The sequence below is a fragment of the Plectrocnemia conspersa genome, unplaced genomic scaffold (genome assembly GCF_051122295.1).
Source record: "Plectrocnemia conspersa isolate PC_06_02 unplaced genomic scaffold, ASM5112229v1 ptg000002l, whole genome shotgun sequence".
NCBI lineage: Eukaryota > Metazoa > Arthropoda > Insecta > Trichoptera > Polycentropodidae > Plectrocnemia > Plectrocnemia conspersa.
Window position 1 is genome coordinate 20470757 of NW_028277166.1, and position 25750 is coordinate 20496506.

General features: G+C 29.2%; 1 protein-coding gene across 10 annotated transcripts in view; it reads left to right on the forward strand.

Annotated features, from left to right (window-relative positions):
- The window catches only part of SK (small conductance calcium-activated potassium channel), a 378167-nt gene that overhangs the window by 336060 nt on the left and 16357 nt on the right, over positions 1-25750 (forward strand). For 6 of the 10 annotated variants that reach the window (XM_088181655.1, XM_088181657.1, XM_088181658.1 and 3 more), the window contains one exon: positions 14139-14274. In XM_088181655.1, the coding sequence (XP_088037781.1) occupies positions 14139-14274 (136 nt within the window). Of the gene's footprint in view, positions 1-3399; positions 3536-14138; positions 14275-25750 lie in introns of all 10 variants that reach the window. The other 4 variants (XM_088181656.1, XM_088181659.1, XM_088181661.1 and 1 more) reach the window with 1 other exon arrangement.

Consider the following 25750-nt stretch of genomic DNA (forward strand, 5'->3'; position numbering starts at 1 on the left):
ATACATTAAAAGTGGTATATTATTTATGTTTTTTTTAATACTATATTTACACTTTAGCGTCCTTAGGTTTTTAGTTGCACTACATAATCACAAATGCTAAGATTTTTTTAGTCATGATTACTATAGTTTAATATAAGGTATAGTATATGGGCTTAGTTCTCTTCAGTCGTTTTTTCAAATTGATTGCTGCCTTGATGTTGACGTGCTGTCGAGGTCTCGTTTTGTGGTTAAAAGCAACTCGTTTTATAACATTGCTAAAATCTTCGACACCTTGTCTCTTTAAGACTTGGGATTTCAAGAGCTTAAAATGAATGATGTCTTTTGTAATCTCTACAAGCACAAAGCATGCTATTTATGTGTGATAGTGCAAAATTTAATGTAGAAACAACTTTTTCACCAAAAATCATTGTTTCTGTCTTATAATAGCAAATAATCAAGAAAGCCTGCATTTCTTATTTTTCCACACTTGTATATTTTCTTAAGGCATCTGTGGATATTGCATTTGAAAATTTTAACTCTCTAATACAATTTGGTCTAATGACGATTAAGCTGCGTCATACACTTTGAGGTCCATTTCTAATGGTAAAATTGCCATATTTACAGATTTTGAACCAACACCGACCTTTTCTGATGTTTAAAATATCACATTCTAATTGTCTTATCTCTAATATATAATGTTCTTTTTAGTATAGATAAAATTTCCCGAAAAAGAAAATTTCTAAATCAAAATTACGCATTTCGGTAAATGTGTACGGAACGCTTTCTGCGTCGCTATTTCTGGACTGTTGATTTCATAATACGCTTGAACAACAAACTCATTTTAAGTACAAAAAACGGCAAAGCCTAACCTATCGAGATAAATCTACCCTGCCTCTTTACCACAACTACAACCCACACAGTGAAGATCCCAATGCCTCACCTTTTATATAAATAAAATTACTACTAAACGATTACGTATTTAAAAATACTATTTTACTGGTTACTAAGCTTTAGCATCAAATAATGACAAGTATATTTTAATGACCTTAAATAATAAAAATTAAGTTATATTTGATTTAATATTATTTATTCAAGTTCATTAAGAAACATATCAAATGATTTTATATTGACGCATAGTTTTTCTAATATATTCCTAGTCGAAATATGTGTCCATAGAAAAATTTTCCAATCAAATCTTTCATAGATTCTGCAAATATAACAAAATTGTTAATGTACTTGTCCCAATATTAATTTTGGGTATTAAGCTTAAAACTTTGATTTGTGAAGTCCAATACAATACAAGTAGAAAAATATTTTATTTTGTATTTAATATTAGATATACCAAAAAGAAAAATATTTTTTACAATAATCTTACACAATATTATCTACTTTTGTTTACAAGCTTTCTCCTTAGATTCTGTAAATTGTATCTGGTAGTTTTTCAATATTTCAAAGTGAATTGATATACTTTCAATAGATATAAAAAATAAATATTACAAAGCAAACGCTGTTATGCTTTTCAGTTATACTAGAAGAATATGCATCAAACATATGTTATTGCTGCATAACAAAAAAGTTTAAAATGCCACTTAGATTATATATTGTTTATACCCTTTAGTTATTCATGTATACTTATCGTATCAATCGCGGATTTTCATTACAGTAATATTATAACGAACGATTAATCCCCATTGAAACGCGTATAATCTCGTAAATTACGTAACAAGGTGTATAATGTGTATCTGATTACAAGTTAGCAAATCTGTTGGAAAATTGAATGCCACCTCAACACGTTTATGACAAAATAACCGCAAAGCAACAACTTTAAAAGTATTCGATAATTCACAAAAGAGCTTAAATACGATTTTAGAAAATGCTTTCGAATTAAAACAAATACCAATGATGTATATAGTATAAACATGAATTACATGTCCATTTTCCATTACCAGTTTGTGGTTATAATTATGAAACAAATTTTAATACATTGTTTTTAAAGCATTGTGAGCTCGTCGCTTAAAAATATTTTTTCTGTCGCTAATCAGTCTTTGAAATGTATGAAATCTTATCGCTTTTTATTTAAACAAGCCAAAATAATTAATATACGTCCATTTAATTTTGCTTACACGTCATTCTAAAATCGTATTAGCTTTTTCATTTATTGTATACTATATTATACATACGTTAATTTATACAAGAAAATGCTAATATATTATATATATATATAAGCAAAAACAGATACATCTAAGTTTAATTGAATTATAATAACATTGTTATAAAACATTTCGCTTTAGTTTTTCCTGAACTGTTTCTTGCATAATAATAATATGAATAAAAAGTCCAGTTTATCGTATATGTATATATTATACTTATCTTAAATTTGTTTTTTCTCAAAATTTTACTATTGTTATTCCTTTATTATATATAGTTCTTTAGTGAGTTTTTAAATATTTTATGCTATTTTTAATACTATTCATTACTTATTTTTATTAAAATATAAATATGTTCTTGCGGTATTCCAAAAGATATATATTTAAAAGCAATTACAGAGTAATTAATTTATTTCGCCTTGAGTATAATTTCTATTAAGCTGTCTTATATAGTCATACAAAAGCTTTAAATTTATTATATTAATATACAATTATTTTTAAAACTTTGCCAATTATATTCTATACTATTAAATGTATATGTACATACACAGTTAAATAAGCATAATCTCTTAAATATATAATGCTATTTATAGGTTTTTCTTATGTTTATTAGTACTTAACTAACTATTAAATTACAAATAAGCCTAATCCATAAAATAACGAATTTAATTTCCAGCAGTATTTTAATAAATATAATAGTGGTTATTATAAATATATAATATATAAATAATAAAAAATTATGAACCGCTGTTATCAAACTTTAAATTAAATCTGAGTGTTATTTTTTTACCGTAACACCTGTCTTATCATTATTGTTTGTTGATTATAACCAATCAAATCCTTAAATGGAATATTAAACCTGATTTGATTTGATTATAACTGCATTACAGATTTAGGAGATTATATGTACATATATAAAATTGATTATTATATATTTTATATTAGCATTTTCTTTCACCATCTCGCAATCATTATTAATGTCTTATCCCTGTGTGCGCGTAAGCTTCCGAATCGCGATTCGGCTGACCATGGCCGTCACGATATGAAAGAGAGAGAGAGTATAATCCTTGACTAATTTAAGTATTGTCTGTTATATTCTCTCCATCTCATTCCGCGATGGCCAAGTCGGTCCTGGTGTCGTCGGCCGAAACGCCGTTCTTCGAAGCGCGTCAATCTGGCCACCCCGGGCGTACCCTATATCTAACCCTGGCCTAACCCTAACACTGAGCAAGTGCAAGCACTGACGCGCCGTGCCGCTGGTCTGCCCGAGCAGGTTCCACGACGCGGAGCATGCCAACCTCCTTAACTCCATGTGGCTGACGGCGATCACATTCCTCTGCGTGGGCTATGGGGATATTGTGCCCAACACTTACTGTGGCCGCGGCATCACGCTCACCTGCGGCATGGTGGTACGTACCTAGAATCGGAAGCTATTTTTAAAAAAAACGCCGATACCTACGCCGTCAAAATTCGCTCAGTAAGTATAGGTAGGACAATGAAAAACGCGTCCAAAACAACTACACTTGTAAGTATCGCCAGTCGGGATTGATAGTTAAAGACATAAATCTGAACAGCTGCGGTTTTTAGATGGGAATCATAAAAGTATATTTCAGACAAATGTTGTAAAAAGTGGCAGTAAAATCATTGGCCCGGTAATTGAAACCATTTGCTTAGATACGTGTGTCGGTTTACTTATGCGTGTGTTGCTCGTTGCATATAATACTATAGGGTGTCCAAAACAATCAGAAACGTATACCATGCCAACGAATCAAACCAAGTTTGAACCATAGAAATTAAATATAATATCATAGAATCATAGAATCATATACTAAATGTATATGTTACTATTTCTAGTTATGATACAAAATAATCACAACATTTATCTTTACATTCAATGTGTTAATTTCTTGAATGTAAAGATAAATGTAATATAGGAATGGAAAACAAAACGGTTAGTAAGCCTTGAACTTCGTTTCTTGTACAAATCCGTATTTTTATATTGGCGTGAATAAGTTGACAACTCGAGATGAATGGAATTAAAATTATTTGGTTTTTTTTCACTTTTGGATGAAATGTCTATGCTGTAAATAAATAAAAGTTAAATATTTTTTATTCCATTTAATTGCCGTTTTTTAAACAAATCTTATACTGACCATAGCTTACAATTTCATCACGTATTGATCATCTTAAATTTTCAAAAACCGTTAAGCTAAATATATATATTAATTTTTAATAAAAATAAAAACACTTTTTTGCACAAAATTGATTTTTTGACTTATCAACTTATTCACGCCCATAACGCACATGACATTTTTCATTTTATTAAATATTCCGTTCTAACCTGACAGGCGTAAGCCCAATGCGTTACAACGGGGTAAAAATTCAAGTGCCGCTGCCGGGGCACGAACCCTCAACCTCAGAGTTATTAGTCCTTAACGTATATCAATATAAAGTAAAACAGATAAAAATATACACTTTTCGGGCTTTTTCTAATATTCCGTCATTTATTTATATTTATGTTTAAATTAAAATTTACATAGTACCATTTTTTGACCAAAAAAATTATCAGCTATTACATATAAACCCAAAAATAATTTTTGAGTAGATTTTAATAGTTGATTATTTAAGACAGTTATAAATAGTAGATAGAACTTTTTACGTAAAAAAATAAAAATAAAATATTTTTTTACAAGTCTATTCTAATTTTTTCACATCTAAATGTGAGTCGTATTATATTTCACAATAATTCTTGCAACAAAAATGTATAACCTGATTTATACATCAAGTTATCTGCTCATTTTTTTCATATTTTTTTCCGAAATTATGAAATTAATAATAACAATGCATAAAAAGTTAATAACACAAACATAAATATACAAGAATAATCAATATTCGATAGTCTTGGCAGTTTTGTCAAAACATTGGAAATATATTCGCAGTACATTAAGCAAAGTACACACTTCTTAAAATAAATCTAACAAAAAAACTATATTACAAAAATATATATTTGATTAAATTTCATCAACATATATTCCATATTATCTTAGGATAGTAGGCTATTGTGCCTCAAGTGGTTGGTTTTATTAAGCTTATACACACTTCATAAAATCCAACAAAAAAATTCTAGGAGGTCAGAAATCAGAAAAATATACTTTGCAACCATTTAATGAATAACCCAGCATTTGAAGTTTTAGGATTAAGGAACTTTTAATTTTCAAATAACATGAATTAAAAAGTACTAATTTTAATTCTATTTCACTTAGAAATTTACATAGTTGAATCAAATTTCATCAATACATATCGAATTGAATTCTATATAATAGGAAATTGTGCCTCAAGTGGTTCGTTTTATTGACTTTATACACACTTCATGAAAACCTATAAAATAACTTTCAGAAAATCAAAAATCTGAAAAATATATTTTGCAACCCTTTAATGAATGATGTCATTTAAAGTTTTTTAAGTTTTAATAAAAAATAGGATATAGATTCACAGTGCATAAACAGAGACACAATTATCATTAATTGTGTTAACAATGCGCCTTTGAGATAATTTTAATTAGAAATTTATATGAAATAATTTAATTTCATCAACACATTTTGCATTGAATCTTAGGATAATAAAATAACACATTCTTAATAGACCTCAAAAAAAATTTTTGATCAGAAATCAGCAAAATATATTTTGCAATTCTGTAGTGAATGATGCGTCATTCCAAAGCTATATGTAGCAAAACATAAAAATTTCTAAAGTTTTAATAGGTCTGAATTGCTTTAAGCATATTCTATTTATACTTCAAAATTATATAGTAATAATTTGTTTTAGAAAATATTTTAAAATATACTGTTTTTCAAAAACAATTAAATTTGCTATACGTAACTGTCACCGATTTTTCCTATTATAACTATTGCTTTTGGCGTTAATTCTGTACTTCCAATAAGTGATGTTTTTGAGTTTTTCTATGGGATATATTTTGTCTAATAATCTCACTTCTTAGAAGTGAAAAAAATCGTTCCACGCTCGTTAAAGTGTGAAAGAAATATTTGGCATATTAATTTAACTATCTTACATCTGTACAAAAAATAATAGAATTTCAGCAAAATACAAATTGTAGTGCTTTTTAGTGTTATTTTAATAAAATTAGGTTAATATAAGTTTAATACCTGAGTATTTTTATACTAAAAAAATTGGGTTGCGTCAGATGCTACACACAAATAATCTAAGCTAAAATCAATTAATAAAAATATACTTAATGTATGTACTCATTATGTACATATAGAAAGGCCTTTATATAAAAGACTTAATGAGTTTTTCGTGTACGAAATTGTGTTTCTCATATGGAACGTGGTGAACATACTATATACATGGAATTAAAGGGCAACCACCTGTTGGTCCTCTTTTTATTAAGAAAAAATGCCACTAAGCGAATTTTACGCCTATAACATTTGTCTGAATTTATGTACTTAATATGAAATTAATTAATCTTATCAATGTTTAATTACACAACTTTTAAAACTGCAATTAAAGCCAAATGCTACCGAATGCCTGAATTAATTGATCGAGTCGTTAGAAGTTTCATTAAATTGCAATATATAACTTTTATGATATTTTAATTTGAAAAAACTTGTCATACTTTAAATTATAAATATTCATCAACTGGTAAATCTATATAATAAATTTCAAGCTATGTATTTTTATATTGGTTATAAAATATATTTTTTTTAAACTTTGATATATTTAATAAAAAATATTTTCAGGCCTGTATATCAATTAAAATAATAGGTGTTACTAAACCGATATGCATTATCAGATTCGTGTCTTAATTATTGAATCACGTAGTATTCGCCACGCTCGGTTTGTTGATTTTGTACGGATGGGATTTTGTGAATCCCAACACGAGCAAGCACGATGAGTGCCTGATGCAAACAGTATCATAATCAGTTCAAATATTGCATTTAGTTTACATATCAACCGACTGATTCAGTAGATACTACTGTCTAATCAGGTTGGCAGAAATATTTTTTTTAAGCACTAGGCACGCATCGAGCAAGCCTTTTATAGCACTTTGTGCATTTTGCGTGCATTTTTTAACATCTTGCATGAAATCTTTTATCTTATTTAATAAGAAATAGCACAACGATCGGTGATTTAAAATCTCGTAGCCGTTAAGGAACATGCTACGAGCTCGAAGAGTCAATTTGAATTGAAAATGATCATAAATCTTTCGTTTCTTAATTTTGTATACTGATTTTATTCAAAATATTTTACATACCTTCCACTTCGATTAATACATTTTTTATGTATTTTTCAAGATTTTTATTTTGGATAATTGGATACTCGGTAATATGAATTTAACAAAAAATTACAATGATAAATACAAATAAATATTCGGGGGACTGCAAAAGTATATAAGCTAAATTTTTTATTTAATAACAAATCGGGAAAATATTTTTTATTATACGTTTACAAAAAGTAATTAAATTTAACTTAGTGGAGTATTGCTTTAATTATTAAATATAATTTCATATTCTTAGAAAGACACATTTTTCTAGTACCATAATATTAAGACTCATCATTTGCTTTAATGTTTAATTTGCTATAAATTTGTGTGCCACAGATAAAAATCATAAATTTAAGTTATGATTCATACTTAATCATCTAGGCATTTTGAAAAAATATTAATAAAAAATATAATACATTTTTATCTGTTTTCCCTGTTTTAAACCCTATATCTTTTAATTAATAATGTTAAAGCTCATCCATAAGAAATTAACCTTCATGGTTTTCATTTTTATTATTCAGCAAAAAATTCATTCAATCAAATAAAGGGTTAAAAAATATTTTAATATTTGTATCAGTGGTAGAAGTATCCTATGCAATTTTCCGTAAGTCTTAAATCTAAAATACATACATATAATAGATTTAATAACATCATTAAATACTATTAATTTCCTTAAACGTTATTAAGAATATGTCTTAACCCTTTGAACGCGGAAAGCGACTATAGTCGCCCAATTGATTTTTTTATCTCGTTACGCAAAAATCAGTAAAAAAAATGCTTTTCAAGAAAAAACTTTTTTTTGTGAATAAACATAAAATATCATTTTTAATGAATAAAAATTAAAAAATCAGAACATTTAAACACAGTATCAAGGTAAAATTTGCATTTTCAAAAAAAAAAACATAAAATACTATTTTTGTTAACGCGTTCAAAGGGTTAATAATAAGTATACTTTCCGATTATTATTTTTATATAAAATTTCACTTTAAAGCTACTTGTTTTGTTATAAATTTGGTGAAAAATCATCTTTAGAAACATCATGCATTTTTTTCACCCATATCTAAGAAGTGTACAAATCTATGCCTTCCAATAAGAACGATCAAAAACTTTAATGCAGCGGTTTCCAAACTGGGGGTGCAAAAAGTTTCACCTTTGCTCATTTATTATAAGATTTTCCTAATATTTTTAAAGCAACAGATATTTTTTAACCTTGATTCTGGATAGTTAGAATATAGCAATAACTTAGAATACCTAAAGCATGATAATACAATTTTTCCTATCTATAATTAGAATTCATAAGTATAATGAAAAATGTATTTGGCTTGTTTTACCAACACTATTGATTTGCTTAAAATAATTTTTCATTCCTTATATCCTAAACAATTTCAACAGATATTACAGTTGGAAAAAAAATTATAATTTATCTAAAGATTCTTGTGATCAGTTTCTTGACTGCGTACTTTGAAATTGTATATGTTTGATGTGTTACAGATAATAATATTCAATAAGATAGAAGACGTAATTCATTTTGCAACTCTTCTGGAAAAGCCATGTTTGATGAAATTTGTAATACAATTGACATTTTTTTCTGAGAACTAAATAAAGTGGAATAACTGCTGGTTTGGTTTAGGTTTTCAACCACTGAATGTTTCATGGGGCACCTCTGGTGTATAAAAATGTCCGCGAGAAACTTAACAACAATGTTATAATTTCATCAAAAACAGTCCTTTAAAACTAACTTGCTTTGAAAGTTGTGTGAAGATATAAGACGTTAATAAACATAATTTTTATACTACTGTTAAATGCGTTTTCGTGCAATAGTTTTCCAATAAGCTTTATTACTTAGAGGAGAAATTGCAATTTTCTTTGCCGAAAACATATTTATATATTCAGATTCATATTTATATATAAACTTACTTCTTTAGGTACCTATTTTCTAATTAAATAGTTTAAATAAAATAATTTAATGACCACAAACACATATACTGATTTTAAATGTAAAGGTAAAAGAAACTATAATAAAATTAGAGAGTTGGAAATCTCAAATTTTAAATTAAGAAATGCACCTTAAATAATCTTAAAGTAAACAATTATTCTTTATTTAACATTTGCACTTTACACATTATTTCAATGATCTTTGTTTCATAAAGTTTTCATTGTGCACAGAATCTATTTGTTGATGAACAACATGATGCATTTAGATTGACAACTTCGAGAACAAACAACTGATATAATTATGATTCAATACTTTTTAAAAATTTGAGTCTAATACTCTAATTAATTTTTGGTTGAATCAGAGTGAATTGCTTTTGAGAGACTTTTCCAAATAAAACTATTCAAGTTTTATAATCACGCGTAAAATTGTATTTATGCGAAAAGGTATAATCTGCATTAGCTGGTAATAAATCAAAATAATAACCCCTTAGTAGGTTTTGTGGTTAAAAATAACCCTTAGTAGTTCCTTTATCGATAGCACCACAATTTGATAAAATTTGTGCTGATAGCAAATGATTTATAAAAATACTTGTACTATTATTTTATAAATATTGTTTATTTTATTTTTTAAGAAAAACATTCATTTAATATTGAAAAATGTGCCTCAATTATTTTATAAAATCAGAAGGGCGCTAAAAGTTTTATTTTTGAATTATGGGGAGTAGTAATATAAAGTTTGGAAACCACTGCTATAATAGCAATTATTAACACAACACCCGAGACCACATTAACTAACTTAATCAACGCGTTTAAGTCAAATACATGAAAGTAAAATTCACTTTTAAGTATGAAAATAATTCTTTAAAAACATAGTTGTGATATTGCCATTATTTTGTAATAATATTCGTGTTTTACCCTTTATGCATGTGTATTCAAACTAGGGTCGCAATAAAATCAGTCTACAGAATAGAGGGACAGGAAGGTGTATTTATATGTGTAATAAACCATGTTTTAACTGACTTATTCATAAGTTTGTTATTTACATTCGAAATTAACGAAGCTTCGCGACTAAACCGTTTAACAATGAATTCCCGGCGTGCGTGGCCGAATACGCAATTTGTTCTCTACACAAAGTCTATTTTGTGATATTGTCTAAATAATTCAATTAAAATTAACAATCGCGCCAAACAACTAACGTTCACACTCGCCCTTTTGTCCAAAACAAAACGCAAAACGGGATACGCGCACACAGGACCAGATCCTGAATACAAATTGGGCATAATGTAAAGCGGCCGGGGAAACTTAATCGCTCGGCAAATATTTAGACGAAGGGAAGGAAAAGCTCCCGAATATTAATTTTCCCGTGAAAAACATTTTCCACCTTAATTGGCGTGACAAATCGACCGTGCGTATATTATTGTCGCGACGTTAAAACGTGCACTTGACACAAATCCTACTGCATTTCCACGGTAAAGTAATTTTTATCGAAGTGACCCAGAAAATTGTAATGTAAAACTCTTTTTGATATCGCAATATTGCAGACCCTGACTCAAATTGTATGCATCACGTGTTTACCTTGCGCTACTCCACTCAGATGCATTTGCTTTATCTTTGCTAGAGAAACGATGAAATATGTACTCAATCTATGTTTTGTGAAAAGTGGCGTCTTAAAGAACCATCCAAATATATATCTATCTACAAAAAGTATTAAGAGTACAGTACTAAAATTAAATTTACGACGATACTTTAGAATTAAAAGAGAGAAAATACTAAATCTCGAGCATATGCTATTTTCTTACAATATAAATCTCCTGAAATTATAATAAATAACATAAAGTTTATGTTATTATAAATTAAGTGTTAATCTAATCTCAAATAGTATAATAACAGACAGTATACTTACAATATTTACTTTAATTTTACTAAACGGAAAAAATCAAAATGAAGATGATGTGAAAAATTTTGCATCAAAACATTTTTGCTAATGGAATTAAAAAAATGACTAAAAGTAATTTTTTAATTTATTGAAAAATCGACTTTCATATTGAAGTTACTTAATATAAAATCGATTAAGTTTAAGTTGTCTTAAATCAATAATCAATTAAAATATGGATATACTAGCAATTAATTATTATCGTAAAAACATATTAATATAAATATTTTAAGGTTAAATTTTTTAATAAAATTATATTATAATCGCAAATATAAAAGTCTGTATTGAATATATATTTTATTATACGCGGTTGAATCTTTTCACGCTACTCAATGCACACTTGCTTTTAAACGTTTTATTTTCAGAGTGTTTTTATAAAATTTTGCTTTGTGGATTACGCGGCATTATCGGAGCACTCTATTCTCTTTTATCTGGCGCGAGATCTTTACTCCATTTTCTTCATTGATGATCTCGCCCGAATATTTCACTCGTTTTACCGACCAAAGCCTCCAGCTCCAGAAAGCGACAGTAAATTTATCAAAAAAACGACTAAAAGCAGGCGAGAAAAATTTGAGTTTTATTTCGCGTAAGCCCCTAATTTTTAAAGTTATAAATCTGGTTGTTTTCGGATCTGTCGCAATGTTGAAATATATATGTAATATATATAAATATGAATAAAGTTCAGCGACTTTGTAAAGCTCGTAAATATAAAATTGCAAAAAGGATTGGAGAATAATAATTTTGGGTCACATTCGTCTAGCTTTCATATTTTATCGTTCCTCTTATATTGTAGTATACAATAAATACTGTTGTAATTTAAATGTTGACATTACTGAAATAAGCATTGTGTCCTGTATCACCGCGTTTGGTCCCTGAAGATTTTTTCAATGATAATATCGCGTTTTCATTTTTATTCAAACGCTGTAAAATTTGTGTCAAGTGCGTTTTCGTTTTTAAATTGGACTGTCACAATAATAATTTATATATATATATATACTACATTAAACATAAACATACAAATATAATAAAACACAATATAAATCGATATAAATCTAAATAACACATGTCCACCGTTGCATGTATATTTAATAGAAATCTGTTCATACTCTACATTTATTTCTATTTTATTTTTACTTTGATTTATCGTTGTATAAAATGTTTATTTTCTTTTAATATAAAAATAATATTCGATTAAAAATCACACATATAATAATGGGTTTTTGCATTTCCAATAAAATTTAAAGTACAAATGTATATGATTATATAATCAATACATAAAAAAAGCGTATTTTATTGATATAAATGCAAGCAAAACGTATTAGAAATTTAATTCAATGCTTTTATTTTTTTATTAATGTAAAATGTAAGAATAACCATTGTTTCAATGCTGGTTGTAGTATTATCTGGCGACACTCCGTCGCGACACCTTACAGACTAAGTATGATATACTTCTTCTTCGTATTTAAAAAATATATCTTCCTGCAAAAGTGCAATTTTATCGCATTTTTTTTAATATTTTAATATTATGTTATCTATTGTATAATACATAAATTTCTTAAATATTTTGCAACATTGATATCAATAAAATAAAATTAAAATACACGCAATTTTTAAATGTTTATATGATAACTTATGTATCGAATATGCTTAAAATGCCTCATAGTGTATTATTAAATCGCATGTCAATCATGCAGCATTTAAAAGTGGCAAAAGCACATAGCAATTACATATATTTGAACAGACACTCCTTAGTTAGGAAAGTGACGTCGAGAATTTATACCCTTTGTCCTAAGGGCGTGTCAATTCAAGGCTATGTGTCGTGCTATTTATTATTGTATATAATGAACGTATAAATTATAGTGCTATATATTCATAACATAATGCAATTAAATTATGAACGCCAGTCGTTTCAATATAATTAAGCTCGTAAACTAATTGCGTGTTTTACGAGCTTACGAATCAAGCTTTTAACAACAATGCTTTATTGCGTAATGCAAAACCCAATTATAATAAATTATGAGTGTGATCAGTGTTTGTTTAATATACTGGTTGATTCAGGTGAATGTTAATTAAAGCTTTGAAGTAACTCAACGTTACATATTATCACATTATTAAAATTTAATAGCTTTTAGAACTTGTTTCTGGACTCAAATTATAAGGTTATGAAAATCTATTTTACCTAATAATAATGACAAATTAAATGTTATTCAACCATTTAATTATACAATTTAAAAAAATATTGGTATATAAACGCTTCATCTGAACTAAGCAAGCGATAGTGTGCCCCACTATTAAGGCTATGTTTATTTGCTTTTAGATTCATAAAAAAAATTAAAACCCCTTTTTCTACAAATAGTCTTAATGTCAATTACAAGGCAACAATATATTTTATTCATAGCTATGAATAATGTTGACAATTAATTTATCTCGACAATTTGCCAATATGATTAACCCACATAACTTTTTTGCAACGATGATCATAAAACTTGTATGAAACTTCCTATAAGTTTGTAACCGAATGATATAATTCATTTATTACAGCCTTGCCAAAACTGTGAAAGTTTAATTTGGTTTTGGTGAGTCATTAATTTTACGATACGCTTATTTATTTTCTTGCGAAAGAGCTTAAGATACTTTTTCCCTTATTGATTGAACCGTTACATTTCGAAGCAACTGAATCAACCAATATATAAATATCAAAGATGTATGATTGTTTTTGTGTGTAACATTATCAAATTAGACATGAACAAAACTAACTGTACTAACACAATAATTTATGGGTTGCTTATATAAATCGGGTCAAACGTCGTTTGGATATTTTCATTCATCGTTGTGCATTGTTGGGATTGGTTTGCGGTGGTAGGTTTCATGACGAGGAGCACGCCAACCTCCTGAATGCCATGTGGCTCATTGCCATCACCTTCTTGTCGGTGGGCTTCGGCGACATTGTGCCTAACACTTACTGCGGACGAGGAATAGCTGTAAGCACCGGGATCATGGTAAGTCACAATTTTATTATCACATTTTTAATCCTATTTCATCATTGATCCATTCAAAACTGTATTTTATATATATGTAACACTTTCAGGAGATTGCTTCGAATTAGGTTTTTCTTAAGCTAAACAATTACAATATATCTATATCTTAAATATAATTGTTCTAAGACGTCATTGCTTTCACTTATATAGTATATATTTACATTCAAACGAAGCTAATAATATTTTATTGAACCACTAAAATCAAAAACAAGATTTAATAAAAATCAGAACGATTCAAAAATACTATTTAAAATCCAAAAAGTTCAGCGTCCGGTATTCGCATACTCACTAGCTTCGGTACCTCGCGCTATTGAGAGACCGACAGCTTCTATGTTAAGTTTTTTCAATCCGGAGAAACAAACCAGTCAGTATCGCAAATACTGAATATTTGTATGATCTGGTCTGTATAATTTAATCGAAACAATATATTGACAATCCGGCTAGATCGTCTTTTGCGCGTCGCTCTTGTTTGCGTAGTCGCCGGCGACTCACTTTTGCAACGACAGCGAAGTCTACACAAGCGCTTAATATAATAATATAATATTTAAATATTTGTAAAATATTAGTATTTTTCTTCAACGCAATATCTACCAATTTTTATTATAATTTATTAGATATTAAGTTATATTTATTTATAGTGAAACTCAATACATAAGTTTACACTATAATACCGTGACATTTCAACGTGTATTGAAATAAGCCAGAGGGATATTTGTGTGTCAGTCAACCTTTTTTCTGAACCGTCGTCAATTTCTCCGAGACAAAATGCTTCCAAACGTGCGACGTGAGGCGAAAGCTGAATCACAATACCAATGTGTCCTAGTATGTACGTAGATATGTATGTATGTAGATACTAGGTACACAGTTGCACTTGAAAATTGTTTATCCGCCAAAAGCAGAGAGCCAAAGTGGAAAACAGTGGTCGTAATACGTGCACCAGCGACACCCTCCAAAACTATTGTAAAACAACGAGCTTATAAAAGAGTCAAAAGGGATGGTTGCAAATGGGGAGGACTTAAAAATGCACTGCATTTTGTAAATGTGCTTTTGTTTTCGCATCACGTATTCTTTTCTCACAAAAGACATACGGCGACAAATATCTTAGATTTATTTTTGATAGAAGCAAAACCATTTCCCTGCTCTTTTCTTATTCACATCACGTAAAAGTATGCAATCCTTATAAATTGTAATTTAACTCTTATTAATTTTAAATATGATACAACTAAATGATTTCATTATATTCTAACGAAATATGGCGATAACACTGCCATTGAATATCATAGTATTTTTAAACTGTTTCATTCCTAAGCTACAGCTTTAAAAGTATCAAGTGTTTAAAATGCTCTATGCTCTATGTTTATATAATTGTTGAAATATCTCATGAATCATTACATACTGATTATTAAAATTAAATAAATGCATATTGATTCAAGCCATATTAATTTATATATCACAAATTTAAGCTTAATTTTTAGAAGCATTTCTATAAAAATACAATAATTAAATATTATTTTTTATTCTCTAATAAGATACTGGCAAAAATAAATAAATTTAAGTCTTCGATTTTTTTATTTACTATTTTTTTAGTTATCATGTGAGTTATTGTACATACTAAAGCTTTTTATACAGAAGCTTATGTGTCCATTCGTGCCATTTTCATATCTTTGTCATCTGGCAACATACTTTCTTTTCTGGCTTAAAACAAACAGAAACACGATATAATCGATTGACTAACATACTTTAAATCGCATATAATTCATTTAAATAAAAAGAATAATGTTGGAATATTTTAATTTCAATTGAAAACTATGGTTTGCTAAAACAATGAGAACAATAAATTGTTTTTACATTTCCCACATGAATTACCGCATAATGTAGTAATTTGACAAACCCTTTTCACATTATAACATATGCATGTGTAACATGTATTCGATCAACAAACCAACTTTAAATTGAAATATATTTTATTTATCATATGTAAAAAAGTTTATTAAAACTTAACTCTTATTCAACTTTATTTGGCAAGCAAAAGCCTTTTGCGCAGATTTTTTATATATCCAAAGATGTTTGTATACCAAGAACTTTCAATATATTTCATCAATACATTATACGTGTCACTGCATATCTCAAAAAAATAAAAATTTGTTTTAAATTTTTTGATTTTGCAGTCAAAATAAACGTAACAGCTTATTTTAAATGCTGTGAATTTAAAAGAAAAAATTTTGAAATGCCTTAGTTCAGATAATTGCATGAAAAACATGTTTTAATGCATTTAATGATAATAAGAATATTCCGAAGTGGCTTTTTTAAAAACACTGCAAAAGTGAGATAGGTTTTCAATAAAGTCAATTCCAAAATAAAATACTTTAAAAATATTTTTCGGAGTTGATAGCGTATACCTCATTTCTAGTAATAATATGAATGAATATCTTTTCATTTCTACCACCTATTACTATATCATAATAGCATTTCAAACAACCCTATTAGAGTCATTACATAACGGTAATAAAACTTCGCGAGCGTTCTTACGTTCATTCTACACACTCTTAGGAGATAATTAAGCGCTCAAGTGCCGTTTTCACGTAATTTCATACGTGAAAGGATTGACATGTGCTATAATTTGTTCATGATATTTTTGGAATAGGCTCAGGGATTTTTTTTCATACGCATTAATATTGTAACAGAGGCCTACCCTCCAGGGTTACATCCGGTGCAAAATAACGTTTTACTCCACGGGGCATTTCACAATCCATTTGGGAACATTTGCGATTGCCATATTTTTTTCTTTCGGACGTTTCGCAGTACGTGACGCAATCGATTCCAGATTATGTAGAGCTCGAATGCTGCGTCATAAACGCCCGGAAGAGATCCGGCAATTGGGCGGAATGATAGATTGCCGCATTAAATATATATAAATACATTTTTAATTTAGAAAATGTTGTTACTTTATTTAAGATATACACAGTGAGAATAGACAAACACGTCCTTTATTAGAGTGGCTCGGGTCAGCCTTAAATGAGCTTAGTGTAAAATATTAGTGAGTCTTTCGTTCCACGTCGCCGCGTCCTTTTTCACCCTGGGGACTCGTGATAGTGGACAAATGAGTGCAAAATTAGTTTCGCTCAGACGAAAGAATCAAGCCGAAATGTTTCTCTCCGTTTTTATTCTCCTCTCTTTTTTCATTATTCCAAAGTGGTGAATTCTTTGTGGGCCGGCGCGCTCGAAATCGGCTAGTTATCGCCAGGGCCTTTTCCTTTATTTTTCCCTTTTCTTCTACTCGCCATAGTTTCTCATTTGACGCTAGGCCTAACGTCGTTTTCACTCTTTTTAGATAGGACTCTTAGTGAGATTCGCATCTGAAGATATTCTCCTTTTGCGGCGAAATTTAAACACGAGAATTTAGCAATTGTGTAAAACGTTTATTTTCGTTATATGGCTTTAAAACCCTTTTATAAGATAACGCCTTCCATTGACTGATCGGAATTTTACAGGTAGTACAACTGTGCGTCAAACTCAACACAAAAATGACAGCTGTCAACTGTCATATTTATTTTTATCGAATTTATAATGCCTTATTGTATAATAATGTTTTAATATTTACATCATCCTGGGCCAAGCTCTTCTAGTTATTATCTCATATCACATATACAATCACCGAATCTTTGATAAACATATAATATAAATATTCTTTTACTTTTTTATTAGTCCATAGATTTTTTTGTAATTCTTCTATAAAGCCAGGTTAGATTAAGTTCGTTTTCTTTACAATATGTCAACGATAGTCTGATATGTACGTTAATATATCATTGACATATAAAATCATAATAATATCCAGATGTGCTGATATTTATTCACTAATATTTTTTCGTTCAGTTGCTTCCATTTTGTTGTACTTGATCTTCAGTATTGGCCATTAAGGAAACTGAGCGCTCTTATAGGCCTGATTTGGTTCGCGATTTAATCTTGAAGGGTTGAGAAATCAGTCTCGCTGTTCCTCTAAAACGTATCTTTAACTGATTCTTAAAACATTATTTTCTGACCTTTGAAAATTAAAATAGCCATTTATAAAAAGGGTGAAAATTTGTGCATAAAAAGCTATAGACTTATAACAGAGTTGTCAACTCTTGCTAATTTATACGAAATAATTATCCATGGATATATCTTCAATCGCTTTCGGAAAGTTTAGCTAAACCAATAGCATGGGTTTCGTCCCTCCCATTTCACTGCTACTGACCTTCTGTCTTTTATCAAAATGGTGTCAAAATCTTTCGTTGCGAAAAATTATCGGATCTTAGTTGCTCGGATGATTTAACTCGGTTATTCTCGAGTAACAGATTGTAACCTATAGTGGACGATTGTGGAAAGAATATTGCACCCCTTTGTAAGTTTTTTAGGCATCCTACTTAGGCCCTCTGCTCTTTGCGTTATTTATTAATGATATAAATACGATAGTTACAAATTAGTTTTTTTTCTGTATGTAGATTATCTAAAAGTATTTAGATGCATTCGATCTGTTGCGGACTCCTTCTCTCTCTCTCTACAAAGTGATCTAGCTTCTCTATGAAAATAAGTTTCTGTCAAGCGTCTGCCTTTTAGTGTTAAAAAGTGCCATATTGTTTCTCGGTGAGAACAATCTAACTAAAGAAACTTTTACTAAGGATCTCGGAATTATTTTAGAGAGCAAATGGAGGTTCTTTAGTTATTCGTGTCCTCTATGTGTATGGCACTACATTTTGCAGCCTTCGTGGTTCGGTATTTATAATTTGGAAGTCCCTCTCTTAATCGAAAAAGTTTAAAAAGGTTCTTGAGATCTCATTATAAAATGATATTTGGTTATTATTCGTTCTTGTATACCAGCACCTTTCTTATAAGAGCTTTAGGCTGCGATTAGCAGTTTTTTCGCAAAAGGTTGTAGATAGGGTTCTTAATCAAATATTATAATATTTGATTATTTTAATAATTGATCATATATTCATAAAATATTCGTTTATATTATCTCGAATGAAATTACTTAGAATGAAACAATTTTTACATTAGAGTAAAACAGTTTTCTGTTAATATACCTGAGTGACTAGTGCCGCTTTAAAATCCATGGTTCTTTATGCGCTTTTATTTTGTTTCAAAATGAGAAAAAAAAACAAATAAGATGTTTCACGCCTTGTGTTTATTGGTGTATCTACTATGACCGAAATTCGCAGAATTCGTTCGTTGATCGAAACAAAATTATGGAAAAACCCACTTTTTACTATCGTTTAACGCTTATCTTAAAAACATGTGTGCGTCGCAAATTTTTGTGAAGTACGTGTTCCTTTTTTTGTATTTAATCATTTATTTAATTTAATTAAAATAAATATCATTCACATATTCTACCGTTATTGCAATAGTTCAAGCTGGTGAATGAGCTCAGAAGGTTGAATCAGTGCATGTTTATCTTTATATTGATATATGTCATCTGCTTAACTACGGTTAGTTTTGTGGTATTGACGTTTCATTTTTTTTCTTTATTAATTAAAAATAATAATATATAAAATAACAAACATAGTGAAACATCACTATATCGTGCTGATATTTTAATATAAAAACGCTATAATTTTATTATAAATTAATAAAATTATATTTATTTTTAGTAAGTTTACATTGCGTTGATGCAATGATAAGTAATTTTCACTATAATTGACTTTATTTAATATAATACATTCAATCGATGATAATGGAGTCACATTTCGTAAATTTCATTGTAATGCCTTTCTTGTTGTTTTTATATCTTTCTGATGTAAGTTCACTAGTTAATGAACAAACCCACAAATAAAATTCATGCATAAATTATGATTTATTCCAACTTTGTATTCACACCAAAGTACATTGAATTATGTTCTTTAATTAAATTAACACTTCTAATCAACGCGAAAGAATATTTTTACGAATTCCTCGAAAATTAATCAAAACTTTTAATAAGGCGACGTGATTGCCATTACTTAATTAATTAATTTATTTTACAACGTGCCACTTTTTTCTGTCGGTACCTGCGTACATATGTATATACATATGTTTGTATAAAAATACAAGGCAAATTGTATAATACGAAACCGTGAAATTTTTCAGTCCTTTTCCGTATTGTTTTTTTTTATGGTCATATTCATATTTATACATAGGAGGAAACATTTCAAATTAAGTAAACAGAAAGAAAGAAATATGGAGGGTCGGTTGAAAAAAAATCATACGCAAACAATGAACATAAACGAGGTATTTTAACGTTGTTTTAGTCGCGGAAATAAAACAATGGCAAATAACGTAATGCACGTTATTGTGCAAAAAACAATAATTTAACACCTTTTTCGGATGCGTAATTTTTAATTGTGTTTGTACTACATTTATTTCTTGTGAATGGATTATTATAGAATTTTAATGTGTGTAAAAAGAAAGTTTATTTTATATAAAATTACTTAAAGTATTATCTATACAAATTAATCTTGCGTTTAAAAATATTTTACTTTTATCACAAAGGCAAGAAATTCCATAATAGTGGTGAAACGTTGGTAAAAAAAATAACCACATTAAACCAGAGAGCATAGTGGAAAAAATTTATCATTCTTTGCACAAACAGAACAGCTGTAAAAGTAACATTTTGTCTACGGGGAAATGACAAGTCGTAACTGTAAAACGGGAAGATGGCCGGTTCGGATTTTTATATTTATATCTATGTACGTACTACATATGTCTCTTTGGCGCTCTCACGTTTGATTTTCTCTCCAACGAACCGTTTGAGCGTGAATGTTGTTTCAGACCCTCGCCTTTATAAATCGGTCCGAGACTCTTCACATCCGACAGTGGACCGGATATCCTTCGTCTATATGCCGGAATAAAAATATTACCTTAATTCGGAAGGACGTTTTTAAGGAATGCTTTGAGCTCGAAAAAAGTACAATTTAAAAATATTGTATACCAATTTGTTGTTTATAACTTTCAAAAATACAAAATATGTGCCAGATATATATTCAGCTTGGATGATTAGAAGCCTGCAAAGCGGTTGACTGTTAAAAGGCGCATGTAAACTGAAATAGTAGACGGAATATAGAGACCTCTAAAATAATGATGATGATAATAATGAATTATATAGCTCAAATTGATCAACGTGATTTAAATTTGTAATTATATAATAATAATATTAATACGAAAAATGCTTATACAAGTTTACCAAAACGGTCCAAAATGGTAGTTAGCGATAATTTGAATTACTGCTAGAAAGTTTAACCACGACTATAACGATTTGATAGTCCGCCTAATTGCCAAAGCTTTCACTAAATGAATTTCGACAATAAGCGCAGTTTCCGTGACTGTTTTACATAGGCTCAATCAGAATGTAGGAATCCGCAATTAGAAAACGGACTGCGACACATCTGAATCGAGATTATTTCGGGAAACGAGACACTAAATCATTTAAATGTCCTCCGATCGCGATTGGATAATTGATCTTCGTTTTGCGCAGATTTCGGCAAGGAAGGACCGTTTGATGGATTAGCGTAATTATCATGGAACGTTAACGTTATTTGCGTCGTAAAGGATAACGCTATTATGGATGAGAAGATTGAAATGGAGGTTTTACATTTGCCGTAAAAGTTTTATGGGTTTTCGCGTATATGTTTACCGAATTTGAAGCGAAAGCATTTTTTATTTATCGGTTATTTAACTTTTTTTAAATTTTTGCTTTCGAAAGTGTGAAATTGAATTTCAGTTGAAAATACTCTATCGCGAATATGGAATCTTGATGTGAATGAACCAATAAAAACGGAGGTTTATTCTAAAAATAAAGACATTATTTTCTTTTTAAAATTCTGGAAATGAATTTAATTAATGTGTATACGCTAGTACTCTTCAAACTGACAACTCAAAAATTTAAGACAATAAAGAGCGTACGCCAACGGTAATTAAGTCAAACAGACTTCGAAGACAGACAGACAGACTTCGCAGAACTCAGAGTTACAAAGTGAATATGAACATCACTTTTTAATAGTGAATTGCATATTTATGAAATGGAAGCGTTTTAAATTTTGTTTTTTGTATTTTCTGAACATCCTGTATTATGGTCATATATTTATTTTAAATTATGTTTTATCTTACATAAGCCTATTCAGATGAGAGTTCCCATCGGCCGATTGCCAACGCAAAAGTTCAATTTCCGACTCAAAAATTGTTACGAATATAATAAAACCGCATAAAACGGAACAGATTTTCATTATCTCGCAAAAGTTTAGCACAAAAAGAAGCGGGCTTTCGGCAAAAACAATATTATCAAACGAGTTTTCATTTTCATTGAACTGCAAATCTAATTATTCGACTGATAATGCCTCAAATTGGATTCGAACAAACAACGAAATTTTCGACGAGCTAACGAAATTATCTTGCCTACGCCATTTTAGCGCAGATACAAAATGGGCAATTGGAAAAATAGTAATTTTAAACTCGGGGAAAATATATATCACAAAAGAAAGATTTTATTAAACAGCTGTAGGTAATGAGGACGTTCAAGTGGCTGCGGGTCATCATTTGAATTACGACTTAATCTGTTAAAGTTGAACCGTTACTGTTACGACTTGATGGACTGCCTAACTGGCTGGGCTTTTGAGTAAATGAATTTCGCTCCCTAAATGCGGTTTATATAACTGAATCGCATTATAATGGAATAACATTAAAATGCGATGAACAGACTTAACTGAATATATCTAGAAAATTTAATTCAAATAAGGATTTAGAGATAATTTATTTAAACCTTTGTCTTTAATTATCACTGCAAACTTTAGGAATACTATTAACTAATGACTAATAGTTGGACGGATACCATTTTGGATTTGCATCTAAATTGAGCAAAATTTAAAAAAAAAACAAGCATTATATTGGATTTAAGTTTACTCACATACAGTGAGAAGATATTAAAAAAATAAGTTTTAGGTACTCCTATTAGTGAACATGATTCCTACTTTTAATATTTCTATGCAGCCTTCTTTTCCCTTTCAACGTATCCACAGAACCCTAGTATGTTTTTAAAAGATCTGAATACTCTGATTTGCTTTATTCATATTAAATATATATTTCACACAATTTTCAAGATGCAAAATTATTTCGCAAAAGGGGGTAGTGAGAGCGGTGTATCGATAAGGGACAGAAAATCCTTATTTAACAGTCCGTAAGTATTGTTCCACAATGTAAGTTTTATGACACATATCGTTATTCATCGGTTGATGGTTAGCACCGCTAGCACAAGATGTGAACAGATTTTTTCAAACTACTTTAATGCAATTTTGACACCAAGTACACAGAATAATTTATTTATTTATATAAATAATATGAATTATTGTTTAAAAGTAATAAAAAATATTTACTCTTTACTTTTGTAAATTTAAAAAGAGAAATTTCTTCATGTACAATTAGGTGATCCATAAATAGAAGATTATAAAATTTTCATTTAAAATTTTATAATGCTTTCAAGTTTATATTCCGCAAAGGGTTGGCAATTCATAAAGTTTATGTTAATCTTTTGACTCAGAGTAGAAACACATTTTTGGTGTCAACAATATTTCGGGACGGGTGAGCCGTTTAACGTGTTTTTACGATAAGCAAATTCATATATTAAAATTGTAACAAACAATAAATTAATCCGCCGTTGTAATTAATTTTGAAGTACCAATTTAAATCAAAATCTTAGTCTGACGGTTGAAGTTTAGCAACCCTTCTCCCTCTTCTTATTTATATTATTTATTAAACCTCCACTTTTTATTTCCCGAATGCAATTCTAAATGTATCTTTTCTTTGTAAATAAAATTTATAATCATACATATTTTGTATACAATATATATTTTTATTATTACCATTTAAATAAAATTATTCTAAACAATAGATTTCTATTACGGTTAATTCAAAAATATCGATACTCTACTAATCCCACCAGATACACAACTTCGCTTTTATTTTTTGCATGATAAGCGATGACTTATATGTACCTTAAAGATCTGGGTTCGAATCCTATTTATAACCTGTAAAAATAGTTATTAATTAATAAAATTTCAGTCCGGTTTCTAACTACTTACTTAATTATTGATTATGTTTTATAAATCCAGCCTTTGCGATTGTATTTCAAATAACGTTATTTTACTGAATACACTTTTCATAGCCTGTATTCGAGTCGTTTGAGGAAATGTATGATCTAACAAATACATATACAAAATGTTGATATAAAGCAAAGAATAACATATTTATATGACATTTATGATACATTGATATATTGTATCAATGCTCAATTTTATCTCCTAAATAAATATTAAATAATAATACATAAATCTAGCTTAATCCGACAGAAATCGTAGCAGAGGGCTGCTACGCATCGAAACGCAAAGTATAAAGCGATTGAGAAGCACTGGTGTGTGTTGGGAATTTATATCACGGATGACTGAATTAACTCCTGGATCCCAAACCACTACCCGGTACACCTTGGCTGCGTAATGAAATCACAAACATCTGCGTGCCTTAACCGATTAGTATGCAAAGGGATGTCGAGTGAGAGAGAGAGAGAGAGAGAGGTTTTGATACATGGCGATTGAATAAAGCGGAAAAATTGGCTTCCGGTAAACTAAGATGAGGCACTTTGGTAGTCGGACGTGGACGGAATTAATATTACCGAATCCAAATTGGTCGGTATTAATCTAGAGTTGTACGTAAAATATTTATCAGTTAATAAGTGAGTTATTTTGATTATTCAAATTCTGACCTTTTTTAATTTAAGAATATTAGGCAGCACGTAAATATACCTAGTAATTAATTTTAGATGATAATACATGGAATCAAGTAATTTAATAATTAGTTTTGATAATTAAATGCCATGAAGTTACGATTTATTTATCAACGTTCCTTACACTGCACATATATTATATAAATAAAGGTGAGAAAATTTGAGTTTTTTTTTAGATAAAATATTATATATATATAAACTTTCCTAAGGCACTGCGTAACGTAGAGTTTAAAATAATATTAAACAAATCCTCAAAAATCTAGACGTATCGCTAAAAATGCCTAAATAATAAAAGCTTCAATACCGAATTTACAGTTTATCGTAGGAAGATCTAACAAATTACTCCAGTTGTCAAAAAGAGTCTTTTATTCTATATAATAAGAAGATTCAGAGTGAGACCGCGTTCTTCGTTTCGTAATTGAACGACCCATGTCTGCGCAAGATAAATTCTATTAGAATTTAATTTGGTCCATTGTCAGTGCTCGTCGTTCGATGTGGGATTAATGGATTTTCCAGGACACACATACACACTTATTCCATTATAAAATATATAAATAAAAGGTCCAAAACCAGTTCTTAGCTTAAGGAAAACGTAGTTCGAAGTTATAATTAATAATAATTTTATAATCAATCACAATCATCTATCAGAGGAAATCT